This window comes from Hyla sarda, chromosome 1 (assembly GCF_029499605.1).
Source record: "Hyla sarda isolate aHylSar1 chromosome 1, aHylSar1.hap1, whole genome shotgun sequence".
Classification (NCBI taxonomy): Eukaryota; Metazoa; Chordata; class Amphibia; order Anura; family Hylidae; genus Hyla; species Hyla sarda.
In genome coordinates this window covers 3,233,941-3,261,901 of record NC_079189.1, presented here as the reverse complement: position 1 = coordinate 3,261,901, position 27,961 = coordinate 3,233,941, and the positions used below count along the sequence as shown (strand labels likewise).

The 27,961-nt window shown below is 46.6% G+C and overlaps 2 protein-coding genes and 1 long non-coding RNA gene across 3 annotated transcripts in view; 2 read left to right on the top strand and 1 right to left on the bottom strand.

Moving 5' to 3' along the window:
• Positions 1-27,961, top strand: part of LOC130306231 (uncharacterized) — an 870,792-nt gene that overhangs the window by 726,414 nt on the left and 116,417 nt on the right. The gene's annotated exons all lie outside the window — the stretch shown is intronic.
• On the top strand, positions 18-27,772 carry LOC130290426 (uncharacterized). The gene is made up of 3 exons (XR_008847608.1): positions 18-131; positions 3,694-3,749; positions 27,635-27,772. It is a non-coding gene; the product is annotated as an uncharacterized LOC130290426 (long non-coding RNA).
• Positions 25,301-27,961, bottom strand: part of LOC130285919 (zinc finger protein 501-like) — a 38,749-nt gene continuing 36,088 nt past the window's right edge. The window contains exon 5 of the mRNA XM_056537229.1: positions 25,301-26,573. Coding sequence (XP_056393204.1) covers positions 25,447-26,573 — 1,127 coding nt within the window. The 3' untranslated portion in view covers positions 25,301-25,446. The remainder of the gene's footprint in view (positions 26,574-27,961) is intronic.

The following is a 27,961-nucleotide window of genomic DNA, read 5'->3' as shown; positions in this document are numbered from 1 at the left end:
TCGCTGGTTCTATGATTCAGGCTTCTCCTCTTCTCCTGAATGATCCCCCAAGGATGGACAAGGACAGGAATGAGATGACTAAGAGAATATTACACTTCACCTTGGAGATCCTCCACCTGCTGACCGGAGAGGTGAGGTGACACTGCTGGGACATTATATAGTAAGGGAGGGGTCTGGTGATGACTGGAGAGGTGGGAATGCTGGGACATTATACAGTAATGGAGGGGTCTGGTGATGACTAGAGAGGTGACCCTGCTGGGACATTATACAGTAATGGAGGGGTCTGGTGATGACTGGAGAGGTGACACTGCTGGGACATTATATAGTAATAGAGGGGTCTGGTGATGATTAGAGAGGTGACACTGCTGGGACATTATACAGTAATGGAGGGGTCTGGTGATGACTGGAGAGGTGACACTGCTGGGACATTATACAGTAATGGAGGGGTCTGGTGATGACTGGAGAGGTGACACTGCTGGGATATTATACAGTAATGGAGGGGTCTGGTGATGACTGGAGAGGTGACCCTAGTAGGACATTATACAGTAATGGAGGGGTCTGGTGATGACTGGAGAGGTGACACTGCTGGGACATTATACAGTAATGGAGGGGTCTGGTGATGACTAGAGAGGTGACCCTGCTGGGACATTATACAGTAATGGAGGGGTCTGGTGATGACTGGAGAGGTGACACTGCTGGGACATTATATAGTAATAGAGGGGTCTGGTGATGATTAGAGAGGTGACACTGCTGGGACATTATACAGTAATGGAGGGGTCTGGTGATGACTGGAGAGGTGACACTGCTGGGACATTATACAGTAATGGAGGGGTCTGGTGATGACTGGAGAGGTGACACTGCTGGGATATTATACAGTAATGCAGGGGTCTGGTGATGACTGGAGAGGTGACACTGCTGGGACATTATACAGTAATGGAGGGGTCTGGTGATGACTGGAGAGGTGACACTGCTGGGACATTATACAGTAATGGAGGGGTCTGGTGATGACTGGAGTGGTGACACTGCTGGGACATTATACAGTAATGGAGGGGTCTGGTGATGACTGGAGAGGTGACACTGCTGGGACATTATACAGTAATGGAGGGGTCTTGTGATGACTAGAGAGGTGACCCTGCTGGGACATTATACAGTAATGGAGGGGTCTGGTGATGACTGGAGAGGTGACACTGCTGGGACATTATATAGTAATAGAGGGGTCTGGTGATGATTAGAGAGGTGACACTGCTGGGACATTATACAGTAATGGAGGGGTCTGGTGATGACTGGAGAGGTGACACTGCTGGGACATTATACAGTAATGGAGGGGTCTGGTGATGACTGGAGTGGTGACACTGCTGGGACATTATACAGTAATGGAGGGGTCTGGTGATGACTGGAGAGGTGACACTGCTGGGACATTATACAGTAATGGAGGGGTCTGGTGATGACTAGAGAGGTGACCCTGCTGGGACATTATACAGTAATGGAGGGGTCTGGTGATGACTGGAGGGGTGACCCTGCTGGGACATTATATAGTAATGGAGGGGTCTGGTGATGACTGGAGAGGTGACACTGCTGGGACATTATATAGTAATGGAGGGGTCTGGTGATGATTAGAGAGGTGACACTGCTGGGACATTATACAGTAATGGAGGGGTCTGGTGATGATTAGAGAGGTGACACTGCTGGGACATTATACAGTAATGGAGGGGTGTGGTGATGACTGGAGAGGTGACACTGCTGGGACATTATACAGTAATGGAGGGGTCTGGTGATGATTGGAGAGGTGACCCTGCTGGGATATTATACAGTAATGGAGGGGTCTGGTGATGACTGGAGAGGTGACCCTGCTGGGACATTATACAGTAATGGAGGGGTCAGGTGATTACTGGAGAGGTGACACTGCTGGGACATTATACAGTAATGGAGGGGTCTGGTGATGACTGGAGAGGTGACACTGCTGGGACATTATCCAGTAATGGAGGGGTCTGGTGATGACTGGAGAGGTGACACTGCTGGGACATTATACAGTAATGGAGGGGTCTGGTGATGACTAGAGAGGTGACCCTGCTGGGACATTATACAGTAATGGAGGGGTCTGGTGATGACTGGAGAGGTGACCCTGCTGAGACATTTTACAGTAATGGAGGGGTCTGGTGATGACTGGAGAGGTGACACTGCTGGGACATTATCCAGTAATGGAGGGGTCTGGTGATGACTGGAGAGGTGACACTGCTGGGACATTATACAGTAATGGAGGGGTCTGGTGATGACTGGAGAGGTGACACTGCTGGGACATTATATAGTAATGGAGGGGTCTGGTGATGACTGGAGAGGTGACACTGCTTGGACATTATACAGTAATGGAGGGGTCTGGTGATGATTGGAGAGGTGACCCTGCTGGGACATTATACAGTAATGGAGGGGTCTGGTGATGACTGGAGAGGTGACACTGCTGGGACATTATACAGTAATGGAGGGGTCTGGTGATGACTGGAGAGGTGACACTGCTGGGACATTATACAGTAATGGAGGGGTCTGGTGATGACTGGAGAGGTGACACTGCTGGGACATTATACAGTAATGGAGGGGTCTGGTGATGATTAGAGAGTTGACACTGCTGGGACATTATACAGTAATGGAGGGGTCTGGTGATGACTGGAGAGGTGACACTGCTGGGACATTATACAGTAATGAGGGGTCTGATGACTGGAGAGGTGACACTGCTGGGACATTATACAGTAATGGAGGGGTCTGGTGATGACTGGAGAGGTGACCCTGCTGGGACATTATACAGTAATGGAGAGGTCTGGTGATGACTGGAGAGGTGACACTGCTGGGACATTATACAGTAATGGAGGGGTCTGGTGATGACTGGAGAGGTGACACTGCTGGGACATTATACAGTAATGGAGAGGTCTGGTGATGATTAGAGAGGTGACACTGCTGGGACATTATACAGTAATGGAGGGGTCTGGTGATGATTAGAGAGGTGACACTGCTGGGACATTATACAGTAATGGAGGGGTCTGGTGATGACTGGAGAGGTGACACTGCTGGGACATTATACAGTAATGGAGGAGTCTGGTGATGACTGGAGAGGTGACAGTGCTGGGACATTATACAGTAATGGAGGGGTCTGGTGATGACTGGAGAGGTGACACTGCTGGGACATTATATAGTAATGGAGGGGTCTGGTGATGATTAGAGAGGTGACACTGCTGGGACCTTATACAGTAATGGAGGAGTCTGGTGATGACTGGAGAGGTGACAGTGCTGGGACATTATACAGTAATGGAGGAGTCTGGTGATGACTGGAGAGGTGACACTACACTTTCCTTGAGGGGTCTATTTTCCAAAATAGTATGCCATGTAGTTTTTTTTTTTTCTGTTCTGGCACAATAGGGGCTTCCTAAATACGACATGCCCCCCAAAAACTATTTCAGCAAAATTTGCTTTCCAAAAGCCAAATGTGACTCCTTCTCTTCTGAGCATTGTAGTGCGCCTGCAGAGCACTTGACGTTCACTTGTGGGGTATTTCCATACTAAGAAGAAATAGGGTTACACATTTTGGGGGGCATTTTCTCCTATTACCCCATGTAAAAATTTTAAATTTGGGGGAAAAAACAGCATTTTAGTAAAAAAAAAAAAAAAAATATGAAAAGGACTAATGATAACTGATTTTTGTTCCAGGAATTAAAATTCTAACCATGACCGAGCACAGGAACTATAAATAGGGGGACGAAACTGTAAGTGTCTACAATTATATAATAAAAGAACATTGCGTTAAGAGATTAATGGGGGTCATCTGCAATTATACTTTTATAGGCACTGGGAGGAAGGAAAGAGAGTACAGATACCCATTTGTGGATTTTTGCTTAAGGGAATCTGTCAGTGAAATGGTCCCGAAGGTGCATCCAAGACGGTCTGGTGGAGGTGGAGTAAATTTTAACCCCTTAAGGACACATGACGTTCTCATACGTCTCCATTTCCGAGTCCTTAAGGACACATGACGAATGAGAACAGTCATGTGCTTTACCGGCCCCCCGCAACCATCTGGAGCGGAGCCGGTGCCCGATGCCTGCTGAAATCGTTTAGCAGGCATCAGGGCATATCGCCCAGGGGGGTCATGATGACCCCCCATGTCGGCGATGGCTGCAGATCGCTGGCCAATTCAGTCCAGCGTTCTGCGGCGGATTCCGGGTCAATCGGGTCTCCATTGAGTCAGAGACGGCCCCGAACAGTCATAGCCAGCAGGGGTGAGGTGGCACTGGTGCCACCTCACGATCGCCCTGATTCGGCGGACGGTTTCCCGGCCGACCAATCAGGGCGCCTGCTGCGGGTGTCACTCCCGCAACCCGCTCCGCCCCTCTTCCGGAGGACGTGAGCGGGTGCGGGAAGAAGACCCCGGGTGCTGGGGACCCCGATCCCCGGCGTCCCTGTTGGGATCGGGGCCCCAGGAGCGGCGGCGAGGGACTGACCTGCGCGGCGGCGTGGAGCAGCAGTTGGAGGTGAGTGACAGCCTCCTGCTGTTGCTTAGCAACAGCTCTCAGCATGCAAAAAGTGCATGCTGGGAGCTGTAGTTATGCAACAGCAGGAGGCAGACCACCACAACTCCCAGCATTCCCTTATGGGCATGCTGGGACTTATAGTTTTGCAACAGCTGGAGGCTCATTTTATCTATGGAAAAGTGTACCTTCAGCTGTTGTATAACTACAACTCCCAGCTTGCACAATCAGCTAAAGTGCATGCTGGGAGTTGTAGTGGTGCATCTGCTGGTTGCATAACTACAACTCCCAGCATGCCCGTTGGCTGTCGGTGACTGCTGAGAGTTGTAGTTTTGCAACAGCTGAAGGCACACTGAGTTAAGTAGCAAACCAGTGTGTCTCCAGCTGTTGCATAACTACAATCCCCAGCATCCCCAGCCAAAGTAGTATGCCTCCAGCTGTTGCATAACTACAAGACCCAGCATGCCCTTCCGCTGTCCGTACATGCTGGGGGTTGTAGCTTTTGCAACAGCTGAAGGCACACTGGTTGCAAAACACGGAGTTTGTTACCAAACTCGGTGTTTCACAACCAGTGTGCCTCCAGCTGTTGCAAAACTACAACTCCCAGCATGCACTGATAGACCGTACATGCTTGGAGTTGTAGTTTTGCAACAGCTGGATGTTTCTCCCCCCCCCCCCCAATGTGAACGTACAGGGTACACTCACATGGGCGGAGGTTTACAGTAAGTGTCCGGCTGCAAGTTTGAGCTGCGGCAAATTTTCTGCCGCAGCTCAAACTGACAGCGAGAAACTACTGTGAACCCCCCGCCCGTGCCACTGTACCATAAAAACACTACACTACACTAACACAAAATAAAATAAAAAGTAAAAAACACTACATATACACATACCCCTATACAACCCCCCTCCCCTCCCCAATAAAAATGAAAAACGTCTGTTACGCCACTGTTTCCAAAACGGAGCCTCCAACTGTTGCAAAACAACTACTCCCAGTATTGCCAGATAGCCACTGACTGTCCAGGCATGCTGGGAGTTTTACAACAGCTGGAGGCACCCTGTTTGGGAATCACTAGCGTAGAATACCCCTATGTCCACCCCTATGCAAGTCCCTAATTTAGGCCTCAAATGCGCATGGCGCTCTCACTTTGGAGCCCTGTCGTATTTCAAGGCAACAGTTTAGGGTCACATATCGGGTATCGCCGTAATCGGGAGAAATTGTGTTACAAATTTTGGGGGGTATTTTCTGCTATTACCCTTTTTAAAAATGTAAAATTTTTGGGAAAACAAGCATCTTAGGTAAAAAAAAAATTTTTTTTTTTTACATATACAAAAGTCGTGAAACACCTGTAGAGTATTAAGGTTCACATTACCCCTTGTTACGTTCCCCAAGGGGTCTTGTTTCCAAAATGGTATGCCATGTGTTTTTTTTTGCTGTTCTGGCACCATAGGGGCTTCCTAAATGCGGCATGCCCCCAGAGCAAAATTTGCTTTCAAAAAGCCAAATGTGACTCCTTCTCTTCTGAGACCTGTAGTGCGCCAGCAGAGCACTTTTCACCCCCATATGGGGTGTTTTCTGAATCGGGAGAAATTGGGCTTCAAATTTTGGGGGGTATTTTCTGCTATTACCCTTTTTAAAAATGTAAAAATTTTGGGAAACCAAGCATTTTAGGTAAAAAAATATATATTTTTTCACATATGCAAAAGTCGTGAAACACCTGTAGGGTATTAAGGTTCACATTACCCCTTGTTACGTTCCCCGAGGGGTCTAGTTTCCAAAATGGTATGCCATGTGTTTTTTTTTTGCTGTTCTGGCACCATAGGGGCTTCCTAAATGCGGCATGCCCCCAGAGCAAAATTTGCTTTCAAAAAGCAAAATGTGACTCCTTCTCTTCTGAGACCTGTAGTGCGCCAGCAGAGCAGTTTTCACCCCCATATGGGTTTTTTTCTGAATCGGGAGAAATTGGGCTTCAAATTTTGGGGGGTATTTTCTGCTATTACCCTTTTTAAAAATGTAAACATTTTGGAAAACTAAGCATTTTAGGTAAAAAAAAAATTTTTTTTTTACATATGCAAAAGTCGTGAAACACCTGTAGGGTATTAAGGTTCACTTTACCCCTTGTTACGTTTCCCGAGGGGTCTAGTTTCCAAAATGGTATGCCATGTGTTTTTTTTTGCTGTCCTGGCACCATAGGGGCTTCCTAAAGGTGACATGCCCCCCCAAAAACCATTTGTCGCTCCTTCCCTTCTGAGCCCTTTACTGCGCCCGCCGAACACTTTACATATACATATGAGGTATGTGCTTACTCAAGAGAAATTGGGTTACAAATACAAGTAAAAAATTTTTCTTTTTACCCCCTGCAAAAATTCAAAAATTGGGTCTACAAGAACATACGAGTGTAAAAAATGAAGATTTTGAATTTTCTCCTTCACTTTGCTGCTATTCCTGTGAAACACCTAAAGGGTTAATACACTTACTGAATGTCATTTTGAATACTTTTGGGGGTGCAGTTTTTATAATGGGGTCATTTATGGGGTATTTCTAATATGAAGACCATTCAAATCCACTTCAAACCTGAACTGGTCCCTGAAAAATAGTGAGTTTGAAAATTTTGTGAAAAATTTGAAAATTGCTGCTAAACTTTGAAGCCTCTGATGTCTTCCAAAAGTAAAAACTCATAAATTTTATGATGCAAACATAAAGTAGACATATTGTATATGTGAACAAAAAAAAATATATTTTGAATATCCATTTTCCTTACAAGCAGAGAGCTTCAAAGTTAGAAAAATGCAAAATTTTCATTTTTTTCATAAAATTTTGGGATTTTTCACCAAGAAAGGATGCAAGTTACCAACAAATTTTACCACTAAGTTAAAGTAGAATATGTCACGAAAAAACAATCTCAGAATCAGAATGATAAGTAAAAGCATCAGAGTTATTAATGTTTAAAGTGACAGTGGTCAGATGTGCAAAAAACGTCCGAGTCCTTAAGGTGAAAAAGGGCTAAGTCCTTAAGGGGTTAAAGGGGTACTCCCGTGGAAATTTTTTCTTTTTTTAAATCAACTGGTGCCAGAAAGTGAAACAGATTTGTAAATTACTTCTATTAAAAAAATCTTAATCTTTCCAGTACTTTTTAGGGTCTGTATACTACAGAGGAAATGGTTTTCTTTTTGGAACCCAGAGCTCTCTGCTGACATCACGAGCACAGTGCTCTCTGCTGACACCTCTGTCCATTTTAGGAACTGTCCAGAACAGCATATGTTTGCTATGGGGATTTTCTCCTGCTTTGGACAGATCTTAAAATGGACAGAGATGTCAGCAGAGAGCACTGTGGTCATGATGTCAGCAGACAGCTCTGTGTTTCAAAAAGAAAACCATTTCCTCTGTAGTATTCAGCAGCTAATAAGTACTGGAAGGATTAAGATTTTTTAATAGAAGTAATTTACAAATCTGACGAAGTGGGCTGAGTTCCCGTGAAACAGCTGTAACTACACCTCGTGTTCCTTGGCGTACCTGCCGACTGTCTGTCTTGTGTTCTCCGTTGATGTTCCACGGAATAAAGATACTAGTGCACGATGTACGGGTGAGTGCGGTTCTTTCTACATTGTTTTGATGTTACAAGCGACTTGTGCCTTTCTAACCAGCACCCCGGCATAGCACACCCTCATTGGTCTCTATATCTCCCTGTCGAACGGATACCATGTCACGCTACCTCACGCTACCTATACCAGTATAGCGGTGCCGGACTGATTTCTTTCTGCTTCTACCTTAAGCTTAATTTACAAATCTGTTTAACTTTCTGGCACCAGTTGATTAAAAAAAAAAAAAAAAAAGTTTTCCACTGGAGTACCCCTTTAATGTTAACACGTCTAAGATGGATAAATAGTTGAAGTCCCCCAGGGACACAGTAAAAACCAGAACTCAGAGGAACAAAGGGACAGAGTTCTTAAAGGGGTAGTCCAGTGGTGAAAAACTTATCCCCTATCCTAAGGATAGGGGATAAGTTTGAGATCGCGGGGGGTCCGACCTCTGGGGCCCCCTGCGATCTCTCTGTACGGGGCCCCGGCTCTCCGCCGAGATAGCGGGTGTCGACCCCCGCACGAGGCGGCGGCCGACACGCCCCCTCAATACATCTCAATGGCAGAGCCGGAGATTGCCGAAGGCAGCGCTTCGGCTCTGCCATAGAGTTGTATTGAGGGGGCGTGTCGGCCGCCGCTTCGTGCGGAGGTCGACACGCCCCCTTCCCGCGGGCTGTCGGGGCTCCGTACAGGAGATCGCGGGGGGCCCCAGGGGTCGGACCCCCGCGATCTGCAACTTATCCCCTATCCTTAAGATAGGGGATAAGTTGTAAACCACTGAATCACCACTGGACTACTACTTTAATAGAAGCTACTGGTTCAAGATTTGCAGTAATACAGGAGTAGGGAGGACGGAGAGAGATTGGAAACGAATGCCAAAACATTGGATTCCATTATGGCTGCAGTACAGAAAAGTAATAATTCACTGGAAGAACTGTCAATGAAAGTAGGCGCGTTAAGTACGGATACAATGTTCATCAGAGATGATATGAGAATAATTTAAGAGAGAGTGGACCAGATAGAAAAAGGGTTCCCTGACGTGAAGGATAAAATGGAAGAAATATGTAAGACACAAGAAGGGATTATCACGGAAAATAAATATCTGAGAGAACGGGTCGAAGACCTGGAGGATAGATCAAGGAGATCTAATGTGAGAATTATCGGTCTAGAGGAAGGGGAGGAGCCGGTGACTTTCTGTAGTAAAGGGTTAAAAGATAATACTGGAGTAGAAAATCTGTGAGAATGGTTTGTAGTGGAGAGAGCCCAGAGAGTCCCTGCGGGGAAGCCGATGGCAGGAGCTCCACCTAGTTATAGTAAAGTGATAATAAATAATTACTGTCTTCCAGGGACAGGGATACGGTATTGAGAATCTCTAGAGAGAAGGGAAAATAGAACAGAAAGGAGCAAATGTTTTCTGTATCCAGATTTCTCCAGAGAAACACAGAAGAAAAGGATGTCTTTTAGAGAAGAAAGAAAGTTAGAAATTGCGTAATTTGGACGTTCAGTATTCTTTGCTATTTCCAGCCAAAATGAGGATTACTTTTAAGGGGAAAACGTTCTTTTTTGATTCTGCTGAAGAAGATGGATGGAGAATGGAGGGGGGAGTAAAGGGAGGGAGGAAGGAGGAGTTACCGTATATACTCGAGTATAAGCCGAGTTTTTCAGCACAATTTTTTGTGCTGATAACACCCCCCTTGGCTTATACTCGAGTGAACTCTCCGCCCTCAGTGGTCTTCAACCTGCGGACCTCCAGACGTTTCATAACTACAACTCCCAGCAAGCCCGGACAGCCATCGGCTGTCCGGGCATGCTGGGAGTTGTAGTTTTGAAACATCTGGCGGTCAGCAGGTTGAAGACCACTGCCCGGGCCTTTAGTTTTGTACTCACCTCCACTCGCCTCCGTTGCTCATGAACGTCCATGTGCGTCGTCGTAAGGCAATGTCATTATTCCAGGGCCGAGCGCGGAGAAGAGGCCCCCCCCAGTGAAGATGGACAGCCCGGAACGACTATCCCTCCCCACCGGACGGTCCCTGCAGCACAGATGGCCCGGACCAGCTCCGAGTACAAAACTAAAGGGGGGAGGGGATCTGGATGATGACGAAGGCCCGGGCAGTGGTCTTCAACCTGCGGACCTCCAGATGTTTCTAAACTACAACTCCCAGCATGCCCGGATGGGAGTTATAGTTTTGGAACATCTGGAGGTCCGCAGGTTGAAGACCACTGTTAAATCAGACATTGACAAGCGGTGATGATGAAGGGGGGGGGGGGGATGATGAAGGGGTAATGATGACAGGCGGTGATGATGAAGGAGGGGGTGATGACAGGGGGATGATGACGGGGGGATGATGACAGGGTAATGATGAAGGGGGTGATGATGAGAGGGTGATGATGACAGGGTAATGATGATGACAGGGTGATGATGAAGGGGGGATGATGACAGGGTGATGATGAAGGGGGGATGATGACAGGGTGATGATGAAGGGGTGATGATGACAGGGTGATAATGATGAGGGTGTTAATGACGGGGGTCTGGATGATGACGGGGGTCTGGATGATGACAGGGGGGATGATGTATTTCCCACCCTAGGCTTATAGTCGAGTCAATAACTTTTCCTGGGTTTTTGGGGTGAAATTAGGGGCCTCGGCTTATATTCGGGTCGGCTTCTACTCGGGTATATACGGTAAGTGAAAAGTGGAGGAATTCGGGTTAATGTTTCCCCGGATTAATCAGGGGAGGGGAAAGGGGAGTGGGTGGTTCAGCCTGGCCCAATTCAGTCTAGAGGAGAAGAATAGTGGAGAACTTGTTAATGGGTAATGATAAAGAAGAGGGTAGGATGATAGTGTGGAATATTAGAGGAATTAAGGAGAAGTTGAAGAGGGTTTCGATCTTTGATAGAGGGAGGAATTATTTACCAGCAATAATATGTTTGATTGAAACTCGCATCACTAGAGAGTCACTTAGTTTAATAGGGAGGAAATGGGCAAAAATGGAGTTTCATTCCACATGATGACAGTGTCATCCTACTCCTCAGGAGTATCAGTGTTAATTCATGAAAAACTTAAAATACAAATCTACAGTTCACTCTGTTTATCCAATGGGGAGATATGTGTTCCTATACGCAAATTGGGAGGACGTGGAGGTAATTTTGGTGTTTGTGTATACCCCCCCCCCACCATTTACTCTGGAGGTGCTATATCAATTGTGAATTTATAAAGGATAAGAATTATGGAGAACTTTATGTAATGGGTGATTCAATTGCGTGATGGATGGGGTAGGAGATCGGAAAGAGGCACAAATAGGCAATCAGGTGACTCGGTTGGCTAAATTTTGTGGGTAAATGGGTTTGAGAGATGTGTGGAGATGTAAATACCCAGATAGAGATATTTTTTCTTGTTATAGGGCATCACACAGAACGGCATCGAGAACAGATTTGATTCTTGTGAATGATAATGCCCTGCAGAGAATTATAAGTATGGCATATGAACCGAGGGGAGTATCAGATCATGCAATGATGGTTTGTAAAAGATTTATAGGGGGAAGCAATATAAATACCAGGAAATTAAATATTAACCCTCATTGGCTAAGTATTGAAGAGATTACAAACGGGGTGGAGGAAGAGATAAGATCCTTCTGGGCGATTAATAAGGGTACAGCTCGCACATTGTATGGGACACGCTGAAAGCTTATCTAAGGGGTATTCTATATAGGAATATTGCAAAATGTAAAAAAAAAATGAGAAAAGATGAGACAGATTTATTAGAAAATCAAAAAAAAAATTTGAAAAGGAGTATGCTATGGTTAAAAACAATGAAGTATGGGAAAAACTGCCTCTGGTACTGGAACAATATAAAGATCTCTTATTAAACAAAGCACAACATAGGATAAACATGGGGAGGCGTGGCTTGGAGGTTGAGATGAACCTGCAATTTCTTTATCCTCGCCTGAATCCTGGAGTCCCTGACACCTCTAACTCGTCTCCGGACCCGAGCTATGGCCCCTAAAGTGGACCCGAACAAACCCAAGGACCGCTCAGCCGTGGAAAAACTCTGAGACTTTGATGAAACGCAACATGGCGCCGGGCAGGCCAGAGCGCGGGCCTCCACCGCAGATGCTGAGGGCCTGGAACTCTCTTCTATTGAGGTGGGCTCCGACCACCCTGAACCCACGCTTCGGGAGGTGAGCAACACTCTTTTTATGTCCATACAGGCCTGCCGAATGTCGCTTTATGGGAAGATGGAGGAGATCAGGGTGGACGTTGGTCTCCTGCGGCATGATCTGCAGAATCTTCGGGACAGGGTGACGGAAACTGAACACCGCATTTCCACGGTGTATGACACCGTGGCTCCATTACCCCCCACCCTTCGAACGGTGCAGGAACAACTAGAGGTCGCCTGGCAGAAGAATGACAACCTCGAAAACAGACTCCGCCGGAATAACATTCGGGTGATCGGCTTACCTGAGCAGGAGGAGGGCCAGAACCCTGGGGCCTTCGTGGAGGCCTGGATTAAGGATCTCTTTCCGGACGTGTCCTTCTCTTCGGCTCATGCAGTGGAACGTGCACACCGAGTGCCCTCTAAACCTCCGGTGCCAGGAGCTCCTCCTCGTCCACTTTTGCCCCGCTTCCTTAACTTCAACGACTGAGATCTGATCCTCCGCCAGGAGGCTGCCTGAGATCACAGTGAATAGCAATAAGGTCTCCATTACTGTACCCTTTCCCCTCTCCTGTGTCCCTGCCTCTATTCCCTCTTTAGTTAGTTGCCCTCCAGCTATTTCCAATTCCCACGGCCTTCCCCTTCCTTGCCTTTCCCGACCCGGTGCTCTCCCCTGTTCCTGCCTCTTCCCAGGGGCTTGCCACACCTCCTGAAGGACAGTGGGGAGCTCCTTGTCCACTCATGATTGGACCCCATGGACACTTTGCTGTACTCCACACTACTATGAACATATTTGCTCCCCTCCCCCGTGCCCTCTCCCGTACCTATGGTCCCTCATGCCCCTACATATCCCCCCGTGTGGACTTGGACGTTCCCCTTCCCTTCTATTCCACATCCCCTGCTCCGTGATCCGCGACTTTCCTTCCTAATGCTACCCGCAAGAGGACGTGGACTTTTCAGTTAATTGATGGACCTTTCCCTCTGGGGGGGGGGGGGATTGTTGCTGCCATGGGGTACAATTCTATTTGTTGCACTGCCATAGTGCTGGTGGGCTGGGATTTGGCTGCCCAGGGGTGGGATTTTTCTAGGGGATGGGTTGTTTACCCCTGCCCTTTGGGGTTTGGATATATTGCTTTGGAATATGCTTGTGATCCCTTTCCCTCTGTCATCTGTGCCTCTCCTTTTTGTCTTCAGTGGTCTCTTCTTCTCTTTCTCCGGCTTTCTATCTCCTTCCCTTGTTTGGTTCATCCGGCCCCGTCCTCTTCTGGCACCTCTTTTTCCGCTCTCAGGTGTGGAGACTTACTTGGCAGATGAGATGCAGATATTATCTCTATAGGTTAGATGGAGTACAGGTAAGTGAGAGGGGATGGGAGGGAGGACCTAGGGTGGTACAGGCCAGGTGTTAGAATGGCCGCTACCTCAGTGTCCCTACGGTTCAGGCCCTATGCTACCCCTATACCTAGGCGGGTTGGTCTGTCCTAAAAAGGACGGGCCCGCCCTGGAACCTACCCCTATGATCCTAGAAATTCCTTATGTTAAAGACAATAAGAGAACGGACTGTCTCACTAGATCAGCCTATCTAACTAGGTGAGGGTAGGAGTATGATACATAAATGGCCTGTTACGCCGAGCGCTCCGGGTCCCTGCTCCTCCCCGGAGCTCTCGCGGCGTTCCTCTCTCTGCAGCGCCCCGGTCAGACCCGCTGACCGGGAGCGCTGCACTGACTCGGCCGGCGGGGATGCGATTCGCATAGCGGGACGCGCCCGCTCGCGAATCGCATCCCAAGTCACTCACCTGTCCCGGTCCCCGGCTGTCACGTCCTGGCGCGCGCGGCTCCGCTCCTTAGGGCGCGCGCGCGCAGCTCTCTAAGATTTAAATGGCCAGTGCACCAATGATTGGTGCCTGGCCCAATTAGTCTGATTAGCTTGCACCTGCCCCCTGTCCATATAACCTCACTTCCCCTGCACTTCCTTGCCTAGAGAAAGCTACTACTGTGTTTACCATTACTGTGTTCCTGACCTCCACATCCAGCCTGCCGAATCCTAACAGTAGATCCGGCCATGGATCCCGCTGAAGTGCCGCTGCCAAGTATCGCTGACATATCCACGGTGGTCGCCCAGCAATCCCGACAGATCGCCCAACTAGGTCACCATCTGTCGCACTTGACCACCATGTTACAGCAACTTCAGTCGCAGCTACAGCAGCTGCAACAGCAGCTACCATCTCCTCCGCCAGCTCCTGCACCTCCTCCGCAGCTAGTGGCCGCTCCTAACCTCCGCTTGTCCCTGCCGGACAAATTTGATGGGGACTCTAGACTCTGCCGTGGTTTCCTGTCACAATGTTCCCTACATTTGGAGATGTTCTTGGACCAATTTCCTACAGAACGGTCGAAGGTGGCTTTCGTGGTTAGCCTCCTGTCTGGGAAGGCTTTGTCATGGGCCACACCGCTCTGGGACTGCGATGATCCTGTCACCGCCACTGTACAGTCCTTCTTCTCTGAGGTTCGCAGTGTCTTCGAGGAACCAGCCCGAGCTTCTTCTGCCGAAACTGCCTTGTTAAACCTGGTCCAGGGTAGTTCTTCTGTAGGCGAATACGCCATCCAATTTCGTACCCTCGCCTCTGTATTATCTTGGAATAACGAGGCCCTCTGCGCGACCTTTAAAAAAGGCCTATCCAGTAACATCAAGGATGTGCTGGCCGCACGAGAAATTCCTGCCAACCTGCATGAACTTATCCATTTGGCCACCCGCATTGACATGCGTTTTTCTGAAAGACACCAGGAACTCCGCCAGGAAAAAGACCTTGGTCCCTGGGCACCTCTCTCACGGTATCCTTTGCAATCTACCCCTGTGCCTCCCGCCGAGGAGGCTATGCAAGTGGATCGGTCTCGCCTGTCCCTTGAAGAGAGGTCTCGCCGTAGGGATAAAAATCTGTCTGTACTGCGCTAGTACCGAACATTTCTTGGTGGATTGCCCTATTCGTCCTCCACATCTGGAAAACGCACGCACGCACCCAGCTCACGTGGGTCTGGCGTCTCTTGGTACGAAATCTGCTTCTCCATGTCTCACGGTGCCCGTGCGGATTTCTCCTTCTGCCAACTCCTCCTTCTCAACCGTGGCCGTCGTGGACTCTGGTTCTTCTGGAAATTTTATTCTGGCCTCTTTGCTTGATAGCTACTGCATCCCGGTGACCCGTCTCGTCAAGCCGCTCTACATTTCTTCGGTGAACGGAGTGAAGTTGCACTGCACTGTGCGTTACCGCACAGAGGCCCTGCTTATGAACATTGGACTGCATCACGAGAAAATTGAATTTTTGGTCCTGCCCAACTGCACCTCTGAAGTCCTCCTCGGTCTGCCATGGCTCCAGCTTCATTCTCCCACCCTGGACTGGACCACCGGGGAGATCAAGAATTGGGGTCCTGCTTGCCGCAAGAAATGCCTCACGTCTGCTCCCAGCCCCGTCTGTCGGGCCTCAGTTTCTCCTCCTGTGCCTGGTCTCCCCGAGGCTTATCAGGACTGTGCCGTGCCTCCTCATAGCCCCCGTCCTGGTGACACCCTGCCCTGTGACATGCTTCTCCCTCTGCTCCCCATTCCTTCTGTACTGCCTGCCGTTGATCTGCATACCCAGGACTTCTCTGTCCTCCAGAAGGAGACTCTACAATCGCTCCCAAAGTCCTCGTCCCTGGTGGAGCGACAACCGGACAAAAAGAAGGGGAGACCTAAGGGGGGGGGGTACTGTTACGCCGAGCGCTCCGGGTCCCTGCTCCTCCCCGGAGCGCTCGCAGCGTTCCTCTCTCTGCAGCGCCCCGGTCAGACCCGCTGACCGGGAGCGCTGCACTGACTCTGCCGGCGGGGGATGCGATTCGCATAGCGGGACGCGCCCACTCGCGAATCGCATCCCAAGTCACTCACCTGTCCCGGTCCCCGGCTGTAACGTCCTGGCGCGTGCGGCTCCGCTCATTAGGGCGCGCGCGTGCCAGCTCTCTAAGATTTGAAGGGCCAGTGCACCAATGATTGGTGCCTGGCCCAATTAGCCTGATTAGCTTCCACCTGCCCCCTGTCCATATAACCTCACTTCCCCTGCACTTCCTTGCCGGATCTTGTTGCCTTAGTGCCTAGAGAAAGCTACTACTGTGTTTACCATTACTGTGTTCCTGACCTCCTGCTATTACTATTGACTACGAACCTTGCCGCCTGCCCCGACCTTCTGCTACGTCTGACCTTGCTTCTGCCTAGTCCTTCTGTCTCACGCCTTCTCAGCAGTCAGCGAGGTTGAGCCGTTGCGGTGGATACGACTTGGTTGCTACGGCCGCAGCAAGACCATCCCGCTTTGCGGCGGGCTCTGGTGAAAACCAGTAGCAACCCTAGAACCGGTCCACCGACACGGTCCACGTCAATCCCTCGCTGACACAGAGGATCCACATCCAGCCTGCCGAATTCTAACATGGCCTATTGCCAATACCCGGTGTATGTATGGTAACACCTCACTATTGTAATGAAAACAAATGCTGGGTCCACATATTCACCAAAGGTAAGTGATCCAATGTTTGTGGGCTTGTAGCCAACTATAGGAACCAATGAAATTCTATTTAATATAGCGTAGCACAAATATATGCCTAAATTATAATTCCCTGTAATGGATGGTACTGTAAAAATGTAAGATTATTCCCAACATATATACAGGCGATTATATCAAGCTGAACCTAGGGAAAGTCTCCGGGCCCAGATGGCCTCCCGTTGGAGATTTACCTGCGGTACTCAGAGATGCTTCTCCCTCCCCTACTGGCTATGTATAACAGGGCTTTTGTGGACAGGGTTTTACCTGATTCCCTCTATGAGGCGACTATTGTAGTTCTACTGAAACCGGATAAGGATCCGTTGGTGTGCGGTTCTTATAGGCTAATCTCCTTATTGAATCTGGACTATAAAATACTTACCAAAATTTTAGCCAAAAGATTAAATCGTTCCATACTTACCATTATGCGTCCAGATCAAACCGGTTTCACACCGGGCAAATCAACTTCGGATAATATCAGGCGTGTGCAAACTGCTGTCCAGGTGGGGGGGCCCTGGGTGGGGATTGGGCCTTGGCGTCTTTAGACGCAGCCAAGGCATTTGATTCGGTGGAATGGGGTTACCTTTTGGAGGTCCTTCATAGGTTTGGATTTGGCCCTGCTTTTCGGCGGTGGGTTTCTCTTCTCTATAGGCATCCCCGGGCTCAGGTTCTTGTGAATGGGATTTGTTCTCTCCCGTTCGCCCTGGGCAGGCAGGGGTGCGCCCTGTCCCCGCTCCTGTTTGCGGTGGAGCCCCTTGCCCTCCTTATACGGCAGGACCCGGACTTCCGTGGTATGTCAATGGGGGGCAGGGAGGAACGTATAGGCCTGTACGCAGATGACATGGTGTTATTTCTCTCTAACCCTTCAGATATGTTACCGTATGTTATTTCTGTAATGGATCACTTTGGTTATTTTTCAGGTTTATACATAAATTGGTCCAAGTCGGCCATCATGCCGCTTCTGCATCGGAGCTGGCCCTCGGTCATGTGTGGTCTCCCGGTGGTCACTGCATTTAAGTATCTGGGGGTATATATTGACAGGGACCCGGCCAAAAATCTTGCCACGAATATACTATATCTGCTCCCCTATGTTAAGACAAATTTTTGAAACTGGGCCACACTGCCATTATCTGTGACTGGTCGTATTAATCTTAATAAGCTCATAATTCTCCCCAAATGTCTGTATGCACTTGAGCATGCCTCTGTCCCTGTACCTAAGGCCTTCTTTGACGCTATCCGTTCCCTACTGTCCCCTTTTATCTGGGGTCCCAATAGGCCCAAAATTAGGCTTACCACATTAGGGTATGAATTCAGCGAGCGGAGATTCACACTGGCAGCCGGCGGCTGTCACCATTGATGGCTATGCAGTGCTCGCGGACTTCCGCGCAAAGAATGAACATGTTCTTTCTTTGCGTGGAACAATTTCAGCGGCGGAATTGTCTGCCGCTGAAATTCCGCAGTGTGAACGGGTCTCGCGGAGACCCATTCACACTGTTAAGTTCACACTGCGGAATTCCGCTCGCGGGGAATTCCGAAGTGTGAACATACCCTTACAATGTCCTAAATTGGAGGCAGATTTGTCTCTATTACTTGGCTGGTCAATTGAGATATCTCAGGTCGTGGGTGGTGGAGGAGGTGATGCCGGAGGCCGAGCAGGCCCTTGACAGGTTTGTCCCGAATTTGACTCCGTGACTCCTTCTGGAGAATTCCTGCCCTTACACAAGCTGGTCGTTAAGGTGTGGCGTGCTGCCATGATGGTACATGGTTACACTGATATACCCTCAGATATTCCGCTGTGGCACAACCCGAGCTTTACGCATATTGATGGCACTCTTGATACATTGTTTTGGCAGAATTTGGGGATCTGTAACCTGGAACATGTCTATCGAGATAATGTGTTGTGTTCCTTTGACTAGCACCACTCTAGTTATGCTGTGCCTAGGCACTGCTTCTTTAAATATCTACAACTTCGACATGCTCTAAACGCCCAGTTCCCAGTGGGGGGGCTATCTCGGCCTTTCCTCTTATTGGGATTTGGAAATCTCAAGTTCCTAGGGAGATGGTGTCCATCCTATACACACACCTCATTCAGGCCAAGATTGCACGTACACAATTACCTGCTAAACAGTATTGGCAGACGTATAGTTCTACCCTTACTGGGGAAGACTGGGCGGAGGTTTTGTCTTCCCAATTGCTGGTTTCTCCTGCTGCCAATAATAAGTTGATTCAATTGAATATCATTGTTCACTATTAATATTCAATATCATATTACCCCCACCAGATTGTTTAGAATGGGTCAGTCCGACTCAGATGCGTGCCACCGTTGTGGTGCCGCTAGAGCTGATTTCTGTCATCTTATCTGGGCGTGCCCCGAAGTTATGAATTTTTGCGGGACATTTTTCAAATTTTGGCTGCCTTGGTGCAGCCCTCGCCTCCACCTGATCCACTAGTATGTCGCTTTGGGGTGCTGAACAAAGAGGTCTGGCCACATCATGTCCGCACTTTCCTGCAGGAAACTCTGTTCTTGGCAAGGAAGGCGGTTGCGCTCAAATGGATGGACCCACACCCACCTACCTTATCCCAATGGAGGGCCTTAGTTAATGCGATTATCCCCTTTTCACATATGGTATACAAGAATAGGAAATGCCAGGGTAAGTTCATATCTGTCTGGGGTGCCTGGTGCTCGTCGCCTCTTACCCAATGCACTTACTCCACGATTTCTCCCCGTGCTCACTGAGCCCGTTTCCATTGAGATTCTCCCTTTTTTAATATTTATTTTTGATTCCTTCCCTATTTTGTCAGCGCTTGTCCGTTGTTTGTCCTTTTATGTTTGTTTGTCCACGTCTCTTGTCCTGCTGGTGGTGTTCGGTTGGGCTGTTGCCATACTGGCAACCCAAGATCAATGATAGATGGTCACCGGTTGTTCAGTTTACTTGTTATTTCTTGGTCTGTTTCCGGTTCAACTGCCTCCAGGGGTCTCTAGCGTCTGACCCTGTCGCACGCATAATGTGATCTATGTCTATCAATGAGTGCCTTCGCACCTTTTGTTGATGACTATGTTGTTTACTGTTTGTAGGCCTTGTGGCCGATGTTGTTCACTTTTCAATAAAACGAATAAAAAAAAAACCTGCAACATGAGATGTTTTTTGGTGGTTAAAAGAAATTCACAGAGGAAGGTAGGCTAAATAAATGGTTATCCAGTATCATCAAAAATCAGAAGGGGAATCGGGAAATGGCGGGACTCCGGAATTAATGTAAAATAGTGAATGGGAATATGGAGATGGGGCAAATAGCGCAGGCATACTATCATAAATTCTATAAATCTGAAAAGAGGGGAAATATAACAGCAATAAAAGAATATCTGGAGGGAATAGATATCCCTAAGATAAAAGAGGAGGATAAAAAAATTTTAAATGAGGAGATTAGTTTGATGGAATTGCAGAAGGTCCTTAAGTCTTTAACTCGAAATTCTGCCCCGGGCCCAGATGGGCTAGTGTTTGAAATTTATAAAAGATTTGTTGACCCATTGTTATTCTATTTGCTGGAAGATATTAATGAATCTCTGGTAAAGGGGAAGTTGTCCCCATCTATGACGTATACTGAAATTATTTTAATCCCCAAAAAAGGTAAAGATAATGCGGAAATTGAGCCTTATCGCCCGATATCTTTGTTGAATACAGATTATAAAATGTTCTCAAAAATATGGGCCTTAAGACTAGCAAGAGTAATGGGGGAGGTTATAGGAATGGAACAGAAGGGGTTTGTAAGTGGTAGGAATTTATTTAGTAATGTTTATAGGACCTTTCTAACTATTCAAATAGGGGGGGGGGGTTACCGCTCCATTCTGCCATTGGATGCAAATAAAGCGTTCGACAGAGTGGATAAAAACTATGTATAATGCTCCTAGTGAAAGAATCAATATTAAAGGAGTTCTCTAAGCTAAAACTTTTAACCCCCGCTGTGGCGGCTGTAAAACTATACATAATAAACTTTCACTTACGTGCCTACAATCCCCCGTTGTTCCGATATCGCCGTCCCGTTCTCCGGTCCCGGTCTCTTCCACTTCCTGCGGGTCGGTGACTTCACTCTGCGCTCAGCCTATCAGTGGTCGCAGCAATGTCCCATCACGGCCGCTGATAGGCTGAGCGCAGAGTGAAGTCACCGACCCGCAGGAAGAGGAAGCTGACAGGAACCGGAGCACGGGCGGCGATATCGGAACAACGGGGGATCGTAGGCAGGTAAGTGAAAGTTTATCATGTAAAGTTTTACAGCCCGGGCACAGCGGGGGATAAAAGATTTCAGTTGGAGAACTCCTTTAATGGAAATTTCGGGGAAAAAATGTTATATGCAGACGACATTCTCCTTTTCATTGTCAATCCAAAAGAAAAGGTACCATTGATAGTCCAAATGGTGGAAGAATATTGTGAGTTGTTTGGCTTTAAAATAAATAGGGGGAAATCATGCTTATTGCCCTTAGATGAAGAGATAGAGGACCAGATTGGTAGTGTAAACATTTTTTAAAACATCAGAAAATTTTGAATATCTTGGTGTAGTCATCTCCAAGAAGGTGGAAAAATTTGAGAAACTGAATCTTACCCCCTTGGGGGAAAGGATTGGGAACAAATGTAAGTTATGGGGGGGGGGGGGGGGGGGTATGGGATTAGATATGACTGATAGGCAAAATTACTGATTTGATAAGCACTAGCCTATGTCATTACATTATTTAAGGGTGTCACCAATTTTGATTAACTCCTTCAGGACGAAGGGTGTTTAACGGGGTTTTTCCGTTTTTGTATTTTAGTTTTTTCCTCCTTACCTTTCAAAAATCATAACTCTTTCAATTTTGCACCTAAAAATCCATATGATGGCTTATTTTTTGTGCCACTTTGTAATGACGTCAGTAATGTTTCCCCAAAATCTACAGCGAAAAGGAAAAAAAATCATTGTGAGACAAAAAAAAACGCCATTTTGTAAATTTTGGGGGCTTCCGTTTCTATGCAGTACATTTTCCGGTAAACATGACACCTTCTCTTTATTCTTTAGGTCCATAAGATTATAATGATCCCCTACTTATATAGGTGATTTTGTCGCACTTCTGGAAAAAATCATAACTACATGCAGGAAAATGTATACGTTTAAAATTTTCATCTTTTGACCCCTATAACTTTATTTTTCTGCGTATGGGGCGGTATGAGGGCTCATTTTTTGCGCCGTGATCTGAAGTTTTTAGCGGTGATAGGACTTTTTGATGGAATTTTTTTGGCGCGTACGCCATTGACCGTGCGGTTTAATTAACGATATATTTTTATAATTCGGACATTTCCGCACGCGGTGATACCATATATGTTTATTTTTATTTACACAGTGTTTTTTTTTTTTTATGGGAAAAGGGGGTGATACAAACTTTTATTATGGAAGGGGTTAAATGATCTTTATTCACTTTTTTTTTGCAGTGTTATAGCTCCTATAGGGGACTATAACACTGCACACACTGATCTCTTATACTGATCATTGTTATCCTATAGGGGACTATAACACTGCACACACTGATCTCTTATACTGGTCATTATTATCCTATAGGGGACTATAACACTGCACACACTGATCTCTTATACTGATCATTGTTATCCCATAGGGACCTATAACACTGCACACACTGATCTTTTACATTGATCAGTGGTTTCTCATAAGAAACCACTGATCGATGATTCTGCCGCTTGACTGCTCATGCCTGGATCTCAGGCACTGAGTAGTCATTCGGCGATCGGACAGCGTGGAGGCAGGTAGGGATCCTCCGTCTTTCTTGTAAGCTGTTCGGGATGCCGCGATTTAGCCGCGGCGATCCCGAATAGCTCCCTGAGCTAACCGGCATGGTTTTATTTTCACTTTAGATCTGGGCCTTTGTTAGAGGCGTGGCCCCGCGTTATAGATCGGGAGCGGACTCATGACGTACAGGTATGTCATGGGTCCTTAAGAGGTTAAAACGGGTCACACCGTGACCCTGCATCACACCAGGTCGTTCCCGGCTGCTAACTATAGCCGGGACCCTGGGCTAATAACGTGCGGCACCGATCGTTGTGCCGTGCGCTATTAACCCTTTAGACACGGCGATCAAAGTTGATCGCCGCGTCTAAAAATAAAAGTAAACGCTTCCCGGCATCTCAGTCGGGCTGATCGGGACATCGCGATAAAATCAGCTAGGACGCGAGCGGAGACTCCCTTACCTTTCTCTGTCGTGTCCGATCGGCGTTTGATTGCTCCAAGCCTGAGCTACAGGCATGAGCAATCGAGGCCCTATCTCGCTGATCCATGCAAAGCTATGGCTTTGCAGGGATCAGGGTAAAAGATCAGTGTATGCAGTGTTATAGTCTCCTTTTAAAAAAAGTTAACAAAGGTCATTTAACCCCTTCCCTAATAAAAGTTTGAATCACCCCCCTTTTCCCATAAAAAAAAACTGTGTAAATAAAAATAAACCCTGTGCAAATCACCAATTTAGACCTCAAATGTACATAGCGCTCTCACTCCTGAGCCTTGTTGTGCGCCCGCAGAGCACTTTGCGTCCACATATGGGGTATTTCTGTACTCGGGAGAAATTGCATTACAAATTTTAGGGGTCTTTTTCTCCTTTTTACACTAACATGCTGGTGTAGCCCCTAACTTTTCCTTTTCATAAGGGGTAAAAGGAGAAAAAGCCCCCCAAAATTTGTAGTACAATTTCTCCTGAGTACGGAAATACCCGGTATGTGGCCCTAAACTGTTTCTGCAATATCTGGCCCTTCAGATGTTGCAGAACTACAACTCCCAGCATGTACGGTCTGTCAGTGCATTTTGGGAGTTGTAGTTTTGCCACAGCTGGAGGCACACGAGTTGGAATCACTGAGTTAGGAAGCAGACTCTAGCTCAGTGTTTCCCAACCAGTGTGCCTACAGCTGTTGCAAAACTACAATTCCTAGCATGCCCAGACAGTCTGGGATGCTGGGCGGTGTAGTTCTGCAATATCTGGCCCTTCAGATGTGGCAGAACTACAACTCCCAGCATGCCTGGACAGTCTGGGCATGCTAGGAGTTGTAGTTATGCAACAACTGGGGAAGAACAGTTTGGAAACTGCTAAGTAGTGGTCTCCAAACTGTAGCCCTCCAGATGTTGCAAAACTACAACTCCAAGCATGCCCAGACTGTCCAGGCATGCTGGGAGTTGTAGTTCTGCAACATATGAAGGGCCAGATATTGCAGAACTACACTGCCCAGCATCCCTGACTGTCTGGCCATGCTGGGAATTGTAGTTTTGCAACATCTGGGGGGCTACAGTTTAGAGACCACCGTATAGTGGTCTCCAAACATTGCCACTTCAGATTTAGCAAAACTACAACTTCCAGCATGCCCAGACAGTCAGTACATGCTGAAAGTTGTAGTTTAGCAACATCTGGGAGGACCACAGTTTGGAGACCACTACACAGTGGTCTCCAAACTGTGGCCCTCCAGATGTTGCAAAACTACAACTCCCAGCATGCCCAGACAGCCTTTGGCTGTCTGGGCATGCTGGGAGTTGTAGTTTTGCAACTTTTAGAAGGCCACAGTGAAGATCACTTACCGGCGATTTTCACTACAGCCTTCTCCGCCGCACTTTCCGTCCACACTCCTGATGTCCCCGCTGCCGCCCGATGATCTCTTCCACCGCCGCTCCGGTAAGTCTGGTCTCCCCCTACCTTGTTTCTCCCCCGCTCTGCCCGATAGGTGGGCAGAGCAGGGGAAATTAACTTTAACCTTCCCGCCCCCAACTGCCATTGGTCGTTAGCCTGATCAACCAATGACAGGGGATAAGAGAAGGTGGCAGCACTGCCACCTCGTTCCTATCCTTTAGCATGGTCGGAGTTGTCTGTAACCCCATTGGCCCGGAATTGCCGACATGGGGAGGTCTCAGGACCCCCCTAGGCATTGCCACGGGATGCCAGCTGATACATATCAGCAGTCATCCTGGTCCGATCACTGCCCGCCAAGCGGTGGTGATCGGAAATGCGGAGGGCGTACAGGTACACCCTCCTTCCTTAAGTGCAAGGGCATATCCATACGCCCTCCGTCCAACAAGTTAAAGTCCTTTTTGATAAATTCAGTGCACAACAGCAAAAAAACGCACAAAATAAAACCACACAAAAAAAGACTTTGCACAGCAAAACAATGATAAATCTCCCCCAATATGAACAAAATCCTGTGTGTGACCCCGGCCTAAGGGTTATTGGTGACAACACAGAAGAGTCCTGATCCTGATAGGACAGAAGTGACACATGAGATACAATCAGTAATATTTCTAATGGAAATGAGGCTGAGGTAATACATAGTAATCACCAATCATTATCATCCATAGAAATCATCCAATCATACTGTAGTGTAGAGCTATAAGTCACTACTAAATGATACACAATAGCATTACATATTACTTCTCATTACCGTTATTTACCTACAAAGGTCACATGACCCCAGGTGCTGATCACCAAGAGATGATGTTGGCTTTAGCTTCTGCTTAGGTTTCATTATGAAGTTTATTCGAGGGTTAATTCTCACAACAGAACTTAGAAACATCACATTTTACTGTGACTTGAGATCTCATATTTCCATTCTACATACCGTATTATTATATTTTTATCATTTATATTTAATCTATCAGTCTCCTGTGTGAATTCTCTCATGGATAACAAGCTGTGATTTTCTTGCAAAACATTTACCACATTCTGAACAAGAATATGGCTTCTCTCCTGTGTGAATTCTCTTATGTATAACAAGATCTGACTTACTTATAAAACATTTCCCACATTCTGAACATGAATATGGCTTCTCTCCTGTGTGTATTCTGTTATGTTCTGAAAGATGTGATTTTTGTTTAAAACATTTCCCACATTCTGAACATGAATATGGCTTCTCTCCTGTGTGAATTCTCTTATGTTCTGAAAGATGTGATGTTTGTTTAAAACATTTCCCACATTCTGAACATGAATATGGCTTCTCTCCTGTGTGAATTCTCTCATGTATAACAAGATCTGACTTACTTATAAAACATTTCCCACATTCTGAACATGAATATGGCTTCTCTCCTGTGTGAATTCTCTCATGTTTAACAAGCTGTGATTTACTGTGAAAACATTTACCACATTCTGAACAAGAATATGGCTTCTCTCCTGTGTGAATTCGCTCATGTATAACAAGATCTGACTTACTTATAAAACATTTCCCACATTCTGAACATGAATATGGCTTCACTTCTGTGTGAATTCTCTCATGTTCTGAAAGATGTGATTTTCGTTTAAAACATTTCCCACATTCTGAACATGAATATGGCTTCTCCCCTGTGTGAATTCTCATATGTCTAACAAGCTGTGATTTACATTTAAAAAGTTTCCCACATTCTGAACATGAATATGGCGTCTCTTCTGCATGAATTCTCTCATGTACAGTAAGATGTGATTGTGTTATACACCGTTCCCCAAACACATACTGCTTCTTTCCTATATGACTTTTTCTGTGTCTAATGAGACCTGATCTTCTTGTAAACTCTTTCCCACATTCCTCACAATTTAAACCTTTCCCATGTTCCTGATCTGTCCTTGTGGTAACAATGTGTGGTTGGTCAGGAGAAGGTTCCTCATGATCAGGTGGATTATTATAGGATAGATCTGGATGGACATTAGGGGTAAGGAGGTCTTCTCCTGAGGAGCGCTCCATCATATCTTCATATTCTCCTTTATCATTCAGGGATAACATGAAGTTTCCCTCAGAATTCTTACTGGGATTTTCTGTTGGGATAAAAATGGATTATGGGAAATGTATAAAATATTATTAGGTTGGAAACGCACATGAAGTTTTGATGCAGTTTTTGATGGTCACCTGACCCCAGAAGAGAATACAGAGGAGAGGAGATGATCCCCCCCTTTATAGTTTCCTTCTTTTTGGGGTCACTCCGGGCACTGACTCTAGGGAATGTTCACCAGAGATTTTCTGCTTATAACAGCATTTTGTAATATATCCCCCCCCCCAATGATCATAGGAAACAATATACTGGAGGGGACCCTAGTGACTCCTTTTCTGGGCATGCTCTGTGACCTGTGCAGAGGTCATTGTACAGGGTGGAGGAGGTAACATTGGCCCAGAATTCTTATCACTAGTCCAACTTCTATATCCAGAACTGAGAACAGGGGTTAGATGGAATTGATATTTACAACCTATAGGTTACCTTCTGGCAACCCAAACAGGACCCTTAATTTCCCATACGGTGGCTCCATTTGATCCTAATTAGGTCCAGGCATGCAGGAAGGGATGGGAGACACAAATGGTCTCACTGAGCAGAAACATCACCTGATCAGATGGATCCGGATCTCTGTGGCCCCGTGCTGATGGGGGGGGGGGGGTATAATTGGTCACAAGCAGCATGAATGGATGAGCCCGTCCTGTCAGGTGTGAACAGTCCTGTAGTGTAGGAGGTGTAATGGTTGGGGGAGGGGAGACATCTCGTTATGGTAAGCGAGTTCTGCAGTCATTTTCTTTTTGCTTTTGGTTTTGCTTATGTGTGACATATTTATTATACTATCACAGAAGGTTGATAAATTTGGCTCCCATAAGCAAAAAATAATAAATATCACTCTTGAATACCATTTTTTAGCACAGATAAGCAAAAAACAATAAATGACTTCAGAACAGCACTTTGTAACCTCACATCAAGTCGCAGCTGTGAAAAAAATGTGCGATTATATATATATATATATATATATATATATATATATGTGTGTGTGTTTATTACATTTTTTACCACTTTTTGCTCCCTAAATGTACTAACCCATTTGTTTTCTTCTCCTTTCAGATCCGTGTATCCTGTGGACTACTTCAGATTTGGTGGACTACTACGATGACCAGCATTTTTTTGTTTTTGTTTAATAGTTACCGAGGGCTTTTAAAATAAAAGTCTTGTTCTAATATTATCATCAATTCTAATATTATCATCAATTCTAATATCATCATCAATTCTAATATCATCATCAATTCTAATATCATCATCTATTCTAATATCATCATCTATTCTAATATCATCATCTATTCTAATATCATCATCTATTCTAATATCATCATCTATTCTAATATCATCATCTATTCTAATATCATCATCTATTCTAATATCATCATCTATTCT